Source organism: Rousettus aegyptiacus, unplaced genomic scaffold (genome assembly GCF_014176215.1).
Source record: "Rousettus aegyptiacus isolate mRouAeg1 unplaced genomic scaffold, mRouAeg1.p scaffold_m13_p_6, whole genome shotgun sequence".
Taxonomy (NCBI): domain Eukaryota; kingdom Metazoa; phylum Chordata; class Mammalia; order Chiroptera; family Pteropodidae; genus Rousettus; species Rousettus aegyptiacus.
The window spans coordinates 84682876-84696277 of NW_023416309.1; the positions used below are offsets into that span (position 1 = coordinate 84682876).

Consider the following 13402-nt stretch of genomic DNA (forward strand, 5'->3'; position numbering starts at 1 on the left):
GATACAAAGAAATGGAAAGACAGTTTGTGTTCTTGGATGGAAGAATCAATACAGTAAAATGATCTTATTACCTAAAGCATTATACAGATTTAATGCAATCCCCATCAAAATCCCATCCACAAATGTTATAGAAATGGGAAAAAAATCATCAGATTGGTATGGAAGCACAAGAGATCCCAAATTGCCAAAGCCATCCTGAGAAAAAAGTATGAGGCTGGAGGTATTACTCTGCCCGACTTCAAATTACACTACAAAGCAACAGTAATTAAAACAGCATGGTATTGGCAGAAAAACAGACACACAGACCAGTGGAAAAGAATCGAGAATCCAGAAATAAAACCATGTTTCTATGGGCAAATAACGTTTGACAAAAAAAGCCAAAAACATACAGTGGAGTAAGGAAAGCCTTTTCAATAAATGGTGCTGAGGAAATTGGAAAGCCACCTGCAAAAGAATGAAACTAGACTGTTGTCTATCACCACACACCAAAATTAACTCAAAATGGATTAAGGACTTGAATATAAGACATGAAACAACAGAATACATAGAAAAAAACATAGGAACTAAAGTCAAGGACCTTGGACTTAAAGAGGATTTTATGAATTTGATCTCAAAGGCAAGGGAAGCAAAAGCGAAAATAAATGAACGGGACTTCATCAAACTAAAAAGCTTCTGCTCAGCAAAAGAAGTCGTCAACAAGGTAAAGAAACAACCATCCAAATGGGAAAATACATTTGCAAGCAACACCTCCGATAAGGGCCCAATATCCAAAATATACAAAGAACTCATATGACTTAATAACAACAACAACAACAAAATCCAATCAAAAAATGGGCAGAGGATCTGAACAGACACTTCTCCCTAGAGGACATACAAATGGACAACAAATATTTGAAAAGATGCTCAATATCACTAACTGTTAGGGACATGCAAATCTGGACTCTCGATTCTTTTCCACTGGTCTGTGTCTGTGTATGCAAATCAAAACCACAATGAGATACCACCTCACACCTGTTAGAACAGCTATAATCAATAGGACAAGTAATAACAAATGTTGGAGAGGATGCAGACACTGCTGGTGGGGACTGCAAATTAGTACAGCCACTATGGATAACAGTATGGAAGAGGTTCTTCAAAAAACTAAGAATTGATCTACCATATGATCCAGCAATCCCTCTTCTGGGTATTTACTCCAAAGTCTTGAAAACCCATATCCAAAAAGATATTTGCACACTGATGTTTATAGGAGCATTTTTCACAGTTTCTAGGACACAGAGGCAACCGAAGTGTCCTATGATAGATGATTGGCTAAAGAAGCTGTGGTACATATATATAATGGACTATTACTCAGCCTTAAGAAGAGATGAAATACTGCCATTTGTGACAATATGGATAGACATTGAGATAATCATGCTAAGAGAAATAAGCCAAACAGAAAAAGTTGAAAATCACATGATATCACTTAGATGTGGGATAGAAACAAAAAACCAACAAATGAACAGGACAAACAAAGACTCCTGGACATGGACTATAGACTAGTGATTACCAGGGGGTAGGGGATGGGAAGAGGAGGGAGGCAGACAGGGTCAAGGGGGTCAAACATGTGGTGACAGAAAGAAATCTAACTATGGGAGGTGAACACTCAATGTAAATATGTATATGCCTTATTGTTAAAGTATACAGCTGAAACTTATTGGATTTTGCTAACCAATGTCACCATAAAAAATAAAGTTTTTAAAATATATATATACATTTTTTTTAATGCAGTAACATATATCAATCTTTATTTCATGGTTTCTGGATCTTGAATCTTGATTTTTCTAATCCTCATGCCATAGTTATAAAAGCATTTACCTACGTTTTCTTCTAAAACACTTATGGCTTTAATATTTGGTTTTAAATTCTTGATCCATTCAGAGTTTATGTTGGTACATGGCATGAAATGTGAATCCATCTTTTTATTTTATTTTGAATCCATCATGTTAAACATAAATTTCTACCGAGTTATCCCAATATCCCTTTATTAAAACATCCACTTTACTACACTTTCTTGAGCAGTCAATTCCATCATAAACTAAATTCTGTTTGCATCTATTTCCAAGCCTTCTATTTTGTACCTTTGGTCTAATATATGCTACTACAACTTTTTTTATTAGAGGCTTTGTAATGATTTGACACCTGGATAGCCCCTTTGTTTGCTCTTCCTTTTCAGGTTATTTCCTGGCTCTTCTTGCTTATTTACTTTTCCACTGGAACTTTACAGTAAGATTGTCTAGATTAATCTCTTTTTATTGATATATCTCACTACATTTATAAAATAACAGAACTGACAATTTTATGATGTCATCTCTTCCTTTCAAGCGTATCATGTATTTCCATTTGATTCAGGCATTCATCTGTGTCCTTCAATATTGTTTTTTTCTTTTTCTCAGATAGGTTTATCCTAGATATTTTAACTTTTTGCTGCTATTGAAAAGTGAGTATTTTCTTTCACTGTTATATTAGGATACTGAATTCTGCATATTAATTTTTACATGTTTCTTATGGTATCTCATGTAATTATATATTTTCATTCTGAATTATTTTATTGTTTATAGTAGATTTTCATTGGTCCTCTTGAACTTTCCAGATATATAGGCCTATCTTCTTTAATTTTTATCTCTCTAATTTTTTTCTCTTATCTAATTTTATTGGCTAACTAATACTTCACCAAAAGTGTAGTAGTGCACATGTTTGTTTTGTTCCTGAATTTAATAGAATGTCTCTAATATCTCCTAAGTAACATGATGATCTTTGGGGAAATAGATAGATATAGATATAAATATAATGTTAAAGAACCCATTGGTTCCTATGGGTTCCTATTTTTTTTTTTTTAAATCAAGAATGTGTATTGTTTTTCAAATGCTTTTTCAAGGTATTAGACAATCATCATATATTTTTGCATAGATATGTAGAAATGGTGATTGTAACAATACGCCCTTAATGTCGATTTCTCTTTTCATTCCTGGAGTTCTATCTTTGCATTCTCATTCATAAGTAAAATAAATCCGAGTTTTTCCTTTTCTTGTGCTTTCTGTCAAGTTTTGCAATTACTGTTATTTCTGCTTAAAAAAATAACTTGGTAATTTTCATTCTTTTTCTATGGCTCTGGAACAATTTAAATAGTGTTGGAAGTATCTATTCTTCATGTTTGGTACAATTCCTGGAAAACCGATTTTTATATAATAATAGATTGTTGCTCTATGAGCATACAGTCTGGTATTGTGTTTTACTTATTTATTCTATGCTAATAAGATGTACTAAAATGGAGCTTACTGAGTTTAGAAAATCATTACCAATGCTTACACTTACTCTTTTATTTAATACTATTTATTGTAGATAATTTTTAAAATATAAATTTGATATGTAAATAAATATAAAGACCTCAGTTAGGTAAGGGAAAAAATAAATCTTAATTGGACAGTCATTATCTATTAGTGGTCCTTGATAGCTATTTACATATTTACAGGACATTTATGAATCAGATTCTAGTGCCAGATAGGCATTGATTTACTGCATACACTTGAGCAAGAGGTTTTTCCCTCTCTAGAAGTCTAGAAAGAGGACATCCATGGACTCCTAGAAAATGCCTAACAAGTTCTGGAGAGGGGGATGAGAGCAGAAACCAGCCACTATCCTTGGTTCTGAATCATTATTTTATGTTGTTTCTCCTAAATCCAAAACATGTTCAAAATTGATCTTCTTTTTATTTGTTTTGTGTTACATCTTGATATAAATCTTTATTCTTTTTTATATTTGTAACAGCCACTCCTCTGGAAAATCTGGCAGAGATGTGCAATTTTTTGCTCCTGGTGCAATGTATGTCTCTGATAAAATATTTCCAATCTGGATGAATGTAAGATCACGTAAGTAAGCTGGATAAAAATGTACATTATGAGGTATTATCCTCAGATAGTCTAACTTATTAAGTCTAGGGTGAGGAACCAGGTTATTGTACGTTTAAGAATAAGCAGAAATATGGATGATCAGTGCAATTTGAGAACTGTAAGTCCAAATGGTCTTTAAGAGCAATGTTCCTGGATTTTTATATGTGGTACTGCCTCCACCAGGGGGTTGGTGAATGAGGGTTCATTTGTAATTTACTCATCACCAATATACTTGTAGCGTTATTACTTTGTACACACGGGTTTGAAGAAATGTTTTCAGGATTTAAAAAAAAAAAAAAAACAAGCATATCTCCCTGTATCCTAGCATAGAAACTGGCTGGTGTCAAGTAGGCAATCCATAGTTATTACCTGAAAATAAATGTTGCTGGAGAGTCTCCTTATGTTCCAGGCCTTTCTTGGAGTACACTGGTCTAGTATGGGGAGGTCTGCTACACAGACTCAGCTGAGATTCAAAGTCTTTGGAAAAGTTTTGAAGATCTTAAGAAAGAAAGAAAACTCATGTTATTCTGACATGTTAGGTCATCTTTTTACCACTGAAAGAGGGCTTCCGAGTGGAAGAGACATTATTTGGAAGTTTGAAGGTATTTCCCACTCAATATAATTCTTCACTCTCTATGTCTAGGTAGTATTTTGTTTGTATTTCTTTTATGGTACATAGCATAGTTGTTTAGTAAACATATCTGTACATGTAGCTTATTTCTATGGTGTAAATATTCCCACCATGGACAATTTCAAGCTGCCAATGTGACGTCACCAAGTGCAGAGTTGTGAAGAAATGCATAGTAGCATACTATTTTATAGTGTTTCCACCATACAGATACAATAGATGTAAGCAACCTCATAAGCAAGGACAATATTAAAATGTAGTAAATAATTAGCAAGTGGTGAGTTTCTATTTATTGCATTTATTTTGATGTATATTTATTGTACGTTTATATAATTTAATTTTTAATAATGCCGTGTTCTACAGTTGGCTCACAAAATTCTCGAAAATGTAATAACGAGCTAATAAGAGCTACTGCAAGGTACCCATTCCCCCAAAATTTTCTTTTCATCTTCTGATGTGACAAAATTGCCTATTATAAGATACTGATTTGGGCTTCTAATTACCTAACAAAATTGTATTACATATAGAAAGCAGGATACTTGGAGATTCAAAAACCACAGAGGGTTTAGTGGGTGTGGGAATTTCAAAGTCATAGGAGTCAAAGGAAAACCTGTTTAATACGAAGGTGCTAAAGAGGTTGAAAGGATGGGGAGGGAGGTACTCGCCTCCTCTTACCTGGATCTGTGTCCATCATCATGCCTACCCACTCCTCAGTTGTCAGGCTGCAGATGTTCTCGCCCTTCACCATCCATGATTTGGGAACTTCTGAGAACACTGGACAACAGGATGGCTCCACTCTGATCACACAAACATAGCCATACAGCTCTCCGTTGGCTACAACATCCAAGATTTTGAGTGTGAAATCTATCTGGCATCGGGATTGGCAAAAATGGACTCGAGGTAATTTGTGGATTGCATCTTCTGTTTTCTTTTTCAAAAGGTCAATGTCAACATTTTCTTTAGCACATCCCAGAACTTTCTTACTCTTATCATGCACTCCAATAAAAAGATAGCCTCCCTCAGTGTTTGCAAATGCAGAGATGTACTTTGGAATTATGTTTTTTACATACTCTGGGATGCGCTTTGTAGAGAACTGTTTAAACTCTACATGTTGAGACTCAGGAAAAGGCAGGATTTCACCATATTCAAGCTGGTCTTTTTGGAAAATTAGGGAAGCAGGATTTAATTTATGAAGTTGTCGATGTTCAACCTTGCGAACTTTACAAGAAGGTTCTTCCTCCAAGGTTTTTGCATTACTTTTCTTGGTTTTCAGGAATTTAAATACGTCTCTTGAATCCATGAGAATCGCAGAGGTGCCGGATCTATGATATAAGGAAGAACTCAGGCTGCAAATGCGGGGATTGGTGGAACCGTCTTCGGAGACAGGGCCACTGCTCCAAGATTTAACAAAAATGTAAAAACACCTCCCTTGCTGCTTAGTCTCAAAGAAAGTCTGCAATTCTGAAGATGGAATAAACTCTCTCAGAGATCGTTCTAAATCCTGTCCCATCTCCACAGGATGCTCATGGTTGTTTGCCATTGCCATCCGAATCACTCCTCCTCCTGAGTTTAATAAAGCACATGCAGCCTGTATAATTTTCTTTCTCTCTTGATCTCTCTGAGTGTCTTCCAGACCATTTCTGTTTACTTCACTGAGAGTTATTTGTCCTACGTTGATGACTAGGTCTGGGTAGGATAATTCTACCACCAAAGATGAATTATGGTTTTCCATGTCCATTCTGTAACAGAAACCATTAAAATTCATCTCACGTTAATTAAGATTACATAGTACATTATTTAAAAATACATTAACTTATTTAAAAATATTTCAAGTCCCTGCTAAATGCAGGGATTAGAGATTAAGTGGTAGGATCAAGAATGAGCATAGCCTTGCCTCTCAGAGCTAATCATCTAGAAGGAAACAGGGTTAAATAAAACAACTGCAGTAGGGAGGGGTTTGCAGTAATCTGTGAGATAATGATGCCCTTGGCCACAGTAGTGGCAGTGGGGATGAAGAGAATTTGAGCATATCTGAGAGATAGTTAGGAAATAATATTGACATGGACCTGACCAGATAGGAATCAGGAAAAAGATTAAAATTTAGTAACTGGGTATTTGCCTTCAGTGGCTGGGTGGTTAGTGGTACCACTTATTGGCAATAGATAATTATTGAAGATAGGGGATTGATACATGGGGATTCACTATCCTACTCCTTGCTTCTTTCCACTTTTGTGCATATTTGAAGTTTCCATAATAAGACATTTTTAACTGACTTCTATTAAATTTTGGTAAGTTCGAAATTACTCATAACATAAAAACTAAAATTTTACCTCCAAAAAAACTTAAAAGGAGAGTAGGGAATATAAGTTTAGATCATTAGTAAGAAAGTGATTGAACTTTGGACTACATGCATTCTTAGGATAGGGTGGGAAATGAAGATGGCCAGGGTAGGGGGTGGACCTGATAAATGGGGAAAAGAAGGATCAATGGATCCTACACCTTTATGATGTCAAAGAACTTGAATTTGGAAGTGGCCGAGCAAACCAATGAAACTCAACAGTACCATGGTGAGGAGAGGGCTCTGAAAGTGCTTAGGATTGTGTTGCCACCTGCACAGTCATTTTTCTCTTTTGCTTCACTATAGGCTGAAGAATGTGATCCAAACATTTCATTCTGATTTATTAATTCAGGAAACATCCAACTGGTGTTGACTGTGGGCACACTAAGTGCTGTGAAGGACACAAAGCATCTGTCTGTTGGAGATTTATGGTTTAAGTCACATGAAATTACCATGATATGGCTTAAGCAGTATGTGGAGAAAGATCCATAGACCCAAATGCCTATATTTGTAAAAGAGAAAAAGTGTTTTTCTTCAAAATTTAAAGAATTTAGAAAAAACTAGATCACAAAGGAACACAACCAAGAATAATAAATGTAAAGGCGGAAGGAAAATGGAAAATTACAAAGCAATTATTTGATTAACAAGATGGAGTTTTGTTTGTTTTGCTTGTTTGTTTTTTGCGTTTTAGACAAGCCACTAGCCCTTTATTGTTTAAAAAGAGCTCTGAACAAACAAGAGTGGCTAAGGCAGGTGAGACAAGGAAACATACAGAGCTGTGTTAGTTTTATTTCTGAGCAGTAAATCATCTGGAAGGCCAAGTCATTCACCATCTCACTCGTCTGTCTGATATGTTCCTTGTGACAAAATTTACATTTATAACTATTTCGTTCTATATTTTATGACCTTTAAAAGTCTCCTCAGATTTTTTATACAAAGTGCCATTTGAGAGACATCTGAATGTCAAAGTTTTAATATTTATTCACATGGACATTATCCTCAAGTATTGCATGATAATTCACTTCCTTGGATAAATATTTTCATATTGGCAACTCCTTTCTAAAGCTAATAAGTCTGGATTGTTTTGTTTGGCATTGAAACCTTGAGAGCTCCTAATCTTTTATTCTCATTTAAGACCTAAAAAAAGGGAACTCTGATAGATTTCTTCCTGTAAAATAAGATTTTGTTCCACTGAAATCTGAAAACATAAATGGTTTTAAAAAATAGGCAGAAAAGCAAATTAGTTTAATAAAAAAATTGAGAACTCAGTAAATCAATTACAGAGTAAAACATTAGGACAGTTATCAAAGGGAATTTTAGAAAGCACCTGGCTCCAATGGGTTTACTGGAGAACTTTTTAAACTTCAAAATAATATTTCTACAATACTAAATATACATTCTTTGACACATAAAAAAATACAGCATGCTACAAAATTCTGTCTTATCTTTGTTTTATATATTTCATGAACAACATTAAAAGAACAAACAGCTCAGTTCCTAACAAGTTTTGGACTCTTGCTAGAACTGGCTCTGACTATCAGCTAAAATATACAACCTATAGGTCTTTGAGCCCTTGCCAGAGTTCACCTCGACGATTAGCCAAAATAAACCTACAAATGCAAGCAGAGCCTAACAGCCCCTCTAATTTTTTTCTTTTCCTCAAGCTTAAATTCACAGACCTGGGAAAAGATACCAAGACAAGCAAGCCTGAAGTTAATTAATCACGTTCCAGGTGTCTTGCTACAGATAACATCAAAGAAATTCAAGCTTCTTGCTACCTCTGCACAGCTGTTTACAAACACCAGTTGCCTTGCACTCTATAATCTAATAAAAGCTCAAGTCCCTTACCCTTCAAGTCCAGTGTTACTCTCAATGTTTGGCCCCTTTCCTTGCTTGGAAAGTGAATATTCTTTTACTTTGCTTCTTGAGTTTGTAAATTCTTTCACAAACAGGCACACTAACAAATATGATAATCCTTTCACCCACTACTCCCTTATCTCTTATGGTCTTAATAATATTAGAGGTTTTTTTTTTTACAAATTGTAAGCATCAAATAAACAATTTTGCATTGTTTTTATCATTAACAGTTCTATAAACCTTTGAGGCTGTTATATTTATGTTTCAAAGGCAACATTATTTATCAAGTAGATGCGTATTGATCAATTGGACATTTCTCAATTATTAAACATTTGGATTGTCCCAATTCTTAATAATGCTGCATTTACTCAACAAATATTTAGTGGACATCTATTATTTGTCTGCACTGTGCTAAAATTCACAGAAGTGTGAACAAGTGTGGTCCCTGCTCTTGAGGAGCTGATTAGAGAAGGTAGATATTAAACAAATGACTACTACGGATAAAGGTTCAGAATGCCAGAGATGCTTAGAATGGAAGCAGTGTTCTTATCTGGCAGTTGGAAGGGAGATGAGTTCAGAGGCAGCTTTCAGGAAAAGTAACATTGAGTTAAGATATGAAGAATGTAAATGAAGTGGAGAGTTAATTAGGTGAAGAAGGATGGTAAAAAACTTTCCAAAGAGAAGTAGGAAGGAGTATGTCAAATTCAAAGGACTGACTGAAGAACTGAGATGGAGGGACAGAGAGGCAGGAGGCGAGGCTGGAAAGGGGATCAGGAACCAGACTTTCCATCGTATGGTAGGTCCCTTTAAGGATTTGGGACTTTATCCTGAGACTAATGGAAGGCCATTGTAGGATTTTAAGCAGGAAAACACAGCAATAGATGTACGGTTTTTACAAAGTTCTTTTGGGCTGCAGCACGCAGAATAGATTGGAGGAAGCTAGAGTAGTTATGGAAAAGAACTTTTGGGATGCTATTTCAATAGTCCAAATAAGAAAAGATGATATGGACTAAAGTAGTGACAGTGGAGATGAAGAGATAGTGTTGAAAGATATTTAGAAATAATAAATTTAAGGACCTGGTAATTGATGGGAACTCACATCCATTATTTGAATTGATTTTCTTCCCCCCTAACCCACATGGACAGGAACCAAAATTAGCCTACTCACCAGGAGTTGCTTGAGACCACTTCTCACCCTAGATTAAAACAGGTACCATCCACACAAAAAACATGTACACAGATGTTTATAGCACTTTATTCATAAACGCCCAAACTTGGAAGCAGCCAGGATGTTATTCAGTAGGTGAATGGATAAACTGTGGTATATCCATGCAATGGTATATTATTCAACGTTAAAAAGACATGAGCTGTCAAGTCAGAAAAGACATGGAGGAAACTTAAATGCATTATGCTAAGTGAAAGAAGCCAATTTGAAAAGGATAGAATTCTAACTATATGATATTCTGGAAAAGATAAAACTATGGAGACAGTAAAATGATCAGTGATTGCCAGTGTTCGGAGGGAGTGAGGAATGAATAGGTGGAGCACAGAGGAGTTTTAGGACAGTGAAAATCATGGATATATGTCATTATATATTTGTTCAAACTCACAGATATACAACACCAAGAATGAACTGTAATGTAAACTGTGGACTTTGGATGAATATAATGTTTTGATATAGGCTCATCAATTGTGACAAATGTACCATTCTGGTGGGGTGTATCGTTAGTGGGAGAGGCTATGGATGTGGTGGGTGGAGCAAGGGGAATTCTTTGCATCTTCCTCTCAATTTTACTGTGAATCTAAAACTGCTCTAAAATATAGTATACTTAAAAAAGAAGAAGAAGAAGAAAAAAGGATAGCGAAGCCAAACAGTGAAAGAGAGATAGAGAATCCAAATTTGGGGAGAGAACCAAGATCTATGCCAACACTTGAGTGGCCATAGGCAGAAATCCCTATCAAGATCTGGGATGACAAATTTTGATATAAGAAGACCAGGTAAGTCAAGTCCAGATAAAAATTGGGAGGATGCTAGGAAGGGTTATGTTCGTGCCTTTCCTTATAGGCTGAAATAGCTTCTTTATTGAGCTAGGCACTGTACCAAAAATTTTACATACATCATCTCATTGCCTCATCACAACAAATACTATTATCTTCATTTTACCAAGGAGGAAACAGACTAGATGACATGCTCAAAATCACATGGATGATGTTTTGCAGTCAGTGATATCGGACTTTAAAGTCTAGTGCTTCTTATCAAAACCTAGATCCTTAATAATCATGCAAACTAGTTTCCTGAATTATTAGGCCTCCCAGGAGTAGGAGGGGTCAGAGAACAGGAAAGTTTTCAGAACTTTTTGATAGTATAACTATTCCAGCATAATCTCCCTGGTATTGATTATAGCATTCATTTTGTAAAACATATGACAAAAACCCCACCCAAAATACAGGTCAATTTCTAAGAATAGGTATGCAAAAGTCCTATATAAAGCGTTGCCAGAGAAAACACCTCAACACATTCAAAACATTATTAGACCCAGGAAAGAGAAGCAGTTATTAAACAAGACAGAAAAATTACAAACCATAATGGAAATAGAGGTTGCCTAGATGAAAATTCAAACATTTCCATACAACAACAGAGAGCATAAATTGTTAAAAAAAAAAAAAAAAAAAAAGCAGAAAATAGAGCTCTTCTTATTTACAGATGTTATAATGGTAAACCTAGAAAATCCCAAGGAATCTATAAAACAAAATTCCTAGAACTAATAAATGAGTTAGCACAGCCTCAAGATACAAAAACAATTGTATACCTATACACTAGCAGTGAACATGTGGAAAACAAAATTAAAATTATAATACGATTTACAATGATTCAAAAAAAAACCTTCGGTAAAACTCTTGCAAAGTGTGTATAGGACTAATACTGGAAATTCCAAACTGCTTATGAAAGAAATCAAGGAATATCTAAATAATGGAGAGACACACTTGTATTGAATACTCATGATAGTAAAACTATCAATGCTCTTTAAAATGATATAAACGTTTAACACAATTCCTATAAAAATCCCAGCAAGATTTTTTTATATATTGAGTAGACAAAATTATTCTAAAATATTTATGGAAAGGCATAAAAACACAATTTTGAAAAAAAGTAAAGTGAAAGGAATGACTCTACTTGATGTTAAGACTATTATAGCTACAGTAATCCAGACAGTGCAGGTTGGCAGAGAAATGACAAATAGATCAGTGCAAACGGAATAGAGAATCCAGAAATAGTCCCAGATAAATAATGTCAACTAATTTTTGACAAAGCTGCAAAAACAATTCACCAGAGGATGGATAATCTTTTCAACAAATGGTGCTGGAGCAATTGGAAGTCCACAGACAAAGGAAAAAAAAGAACCTCTATCTAAAAATCATATCTGACTCCTTGTAAAAATTAACTCACATTGGATAATAGATTTAAATGTAAAATGATAAAAATTTTATAAGATAACCCAGGAGAAGCTCTTCATGACCTAGGGCTTGGTAAATAGTTTTTAGATGACACCAAAAGCACAATCAGCAAAAGGAAATATCATTAATATGAACTTCATCAGAAATTCAAAACATGCTCTGCAAAAGATCCTAACAAGGAAAGGAAAAGATAAGCTACAGACAGGGAGAAGATACTGGCAAATCACATATCTGACAAATGACTGAAAGGTAGACTATATCAAGAACTCAAAAATTCAATAGTCAAAAACAGTTTCTCAGCAAAGTAGTAGAGGGAAACTTCTTCAACTTGATAAAGAACATTTATTAAAAAATAAAAAAACTATAGCTAGCATCATACTTAATGGGTAAGAAATTAGATGCTTTCCTGCCAAGATCAGGAACAAGGCAAGATATCCCCTTACCCCCACTCTTATTCCACATGGTACTGGAAGTCCTGGGTAATGCAATAAGACAAGTAAAGGAAATAGGAGGTATGTAGTTTGGGAAAAGAAAAGTATAACTGCTTTTGTTCACAGAGGACATGATTATCTATGTAGAAAATCCCAAATAATCAATGAAAAACCTCTTGAAATTAACTAGTGAATATAACGAGGTTGCAGAATATAAGTTTAAAATATAAAGTCAATTGCTTTTTTATGAACCAGCAATGAACAATTAAAATTTGAAATTAAAAACATGGTATCTTTTAAGTTAGCAACAAAAAATGAAAAACTTAGATACAAATCTAATAAAACATATACAAGTTCTATATGTGGAAAACAAACTGTTGAAAGAAATTGAAGGGGACCTAAATAAAGGGAGAAATAGTCCATGTGCATGGATGAGAAGAGTCAATATTGTCAAAAGATCAGTTGTTCCCAACTTAACTTATATATTTAACACAATCCCATTCAAAGTCCCAGAAACTATTTTGTGACTATCAGCAAACTAATTCTAAGATATGTATGAAAAGGCAAAAGATCCAGAATAGCCAACCCAATATTGAAAGAGAAGAACTATGTCAAAAGCCTGACAATATCAACTCAAGACCTACTATAAAGCTATAGTAATCAAGAGTGTGATATTGATTAAAAAAAAAAAAAAAAGACAAATAGATCAGTGGAACAGATAGGAGGTCCCAGAAATAGACATACACAAATATAGTCAACTGACCTT

General features: G+C 34.7%; 1 protein-coding gene and 1 long non-coding RNA gene across 7 annotated transcripts in view; one reads left to right on the forward strand and one right to left on the reverse strand.

Annotated features, from left to right (window-relative positions):
- LOC107500179 (schlafen family member 11-like) overlaps positions 1–13402 on the reverse strand; it is a 65463-nt gene that overhangs the window by 4822 nt on the left and 47239 nt on the right. For all 5 annotated transcript variants that reach the window (XM_036222488.1, XM_036222485.1, XM_036222487.1 and 2 more), the window contains 2 exons: positions 5230–6293; positions 4296–4424 (listed from right to left, as the gene is read on the reverse strand). In XM_036222488.1, coding sequence (XP_036078381.1) covers positions 4296–4424; positions 5230–6292 — 1192 coding nt within the window. In that variant the 5' untranslated portion in view covers position 6293. The remainder of the gene's footprint in view (positions 1–4295; positions 4425–5229; positions 6294–13402) is intronic.
- On the forward strand, positions 1742–5925 carry LOC107500329. Of its 2 annotated transcripts, XR_004951320.1 has the most exons (4): positions 1742–2476; positions 3805–3905; positions 5269–5454; positions 5828–5925. It is a non-coding gene; the product is annotated as an uncharacterized LOC107500329 (long non-coding RNA). The 2 variants fall into 2 exon arrangements; XR_001594510.2 differs by lacking the exon at positions 1742–2476 and having other exon boundaries at positions 2510–3905.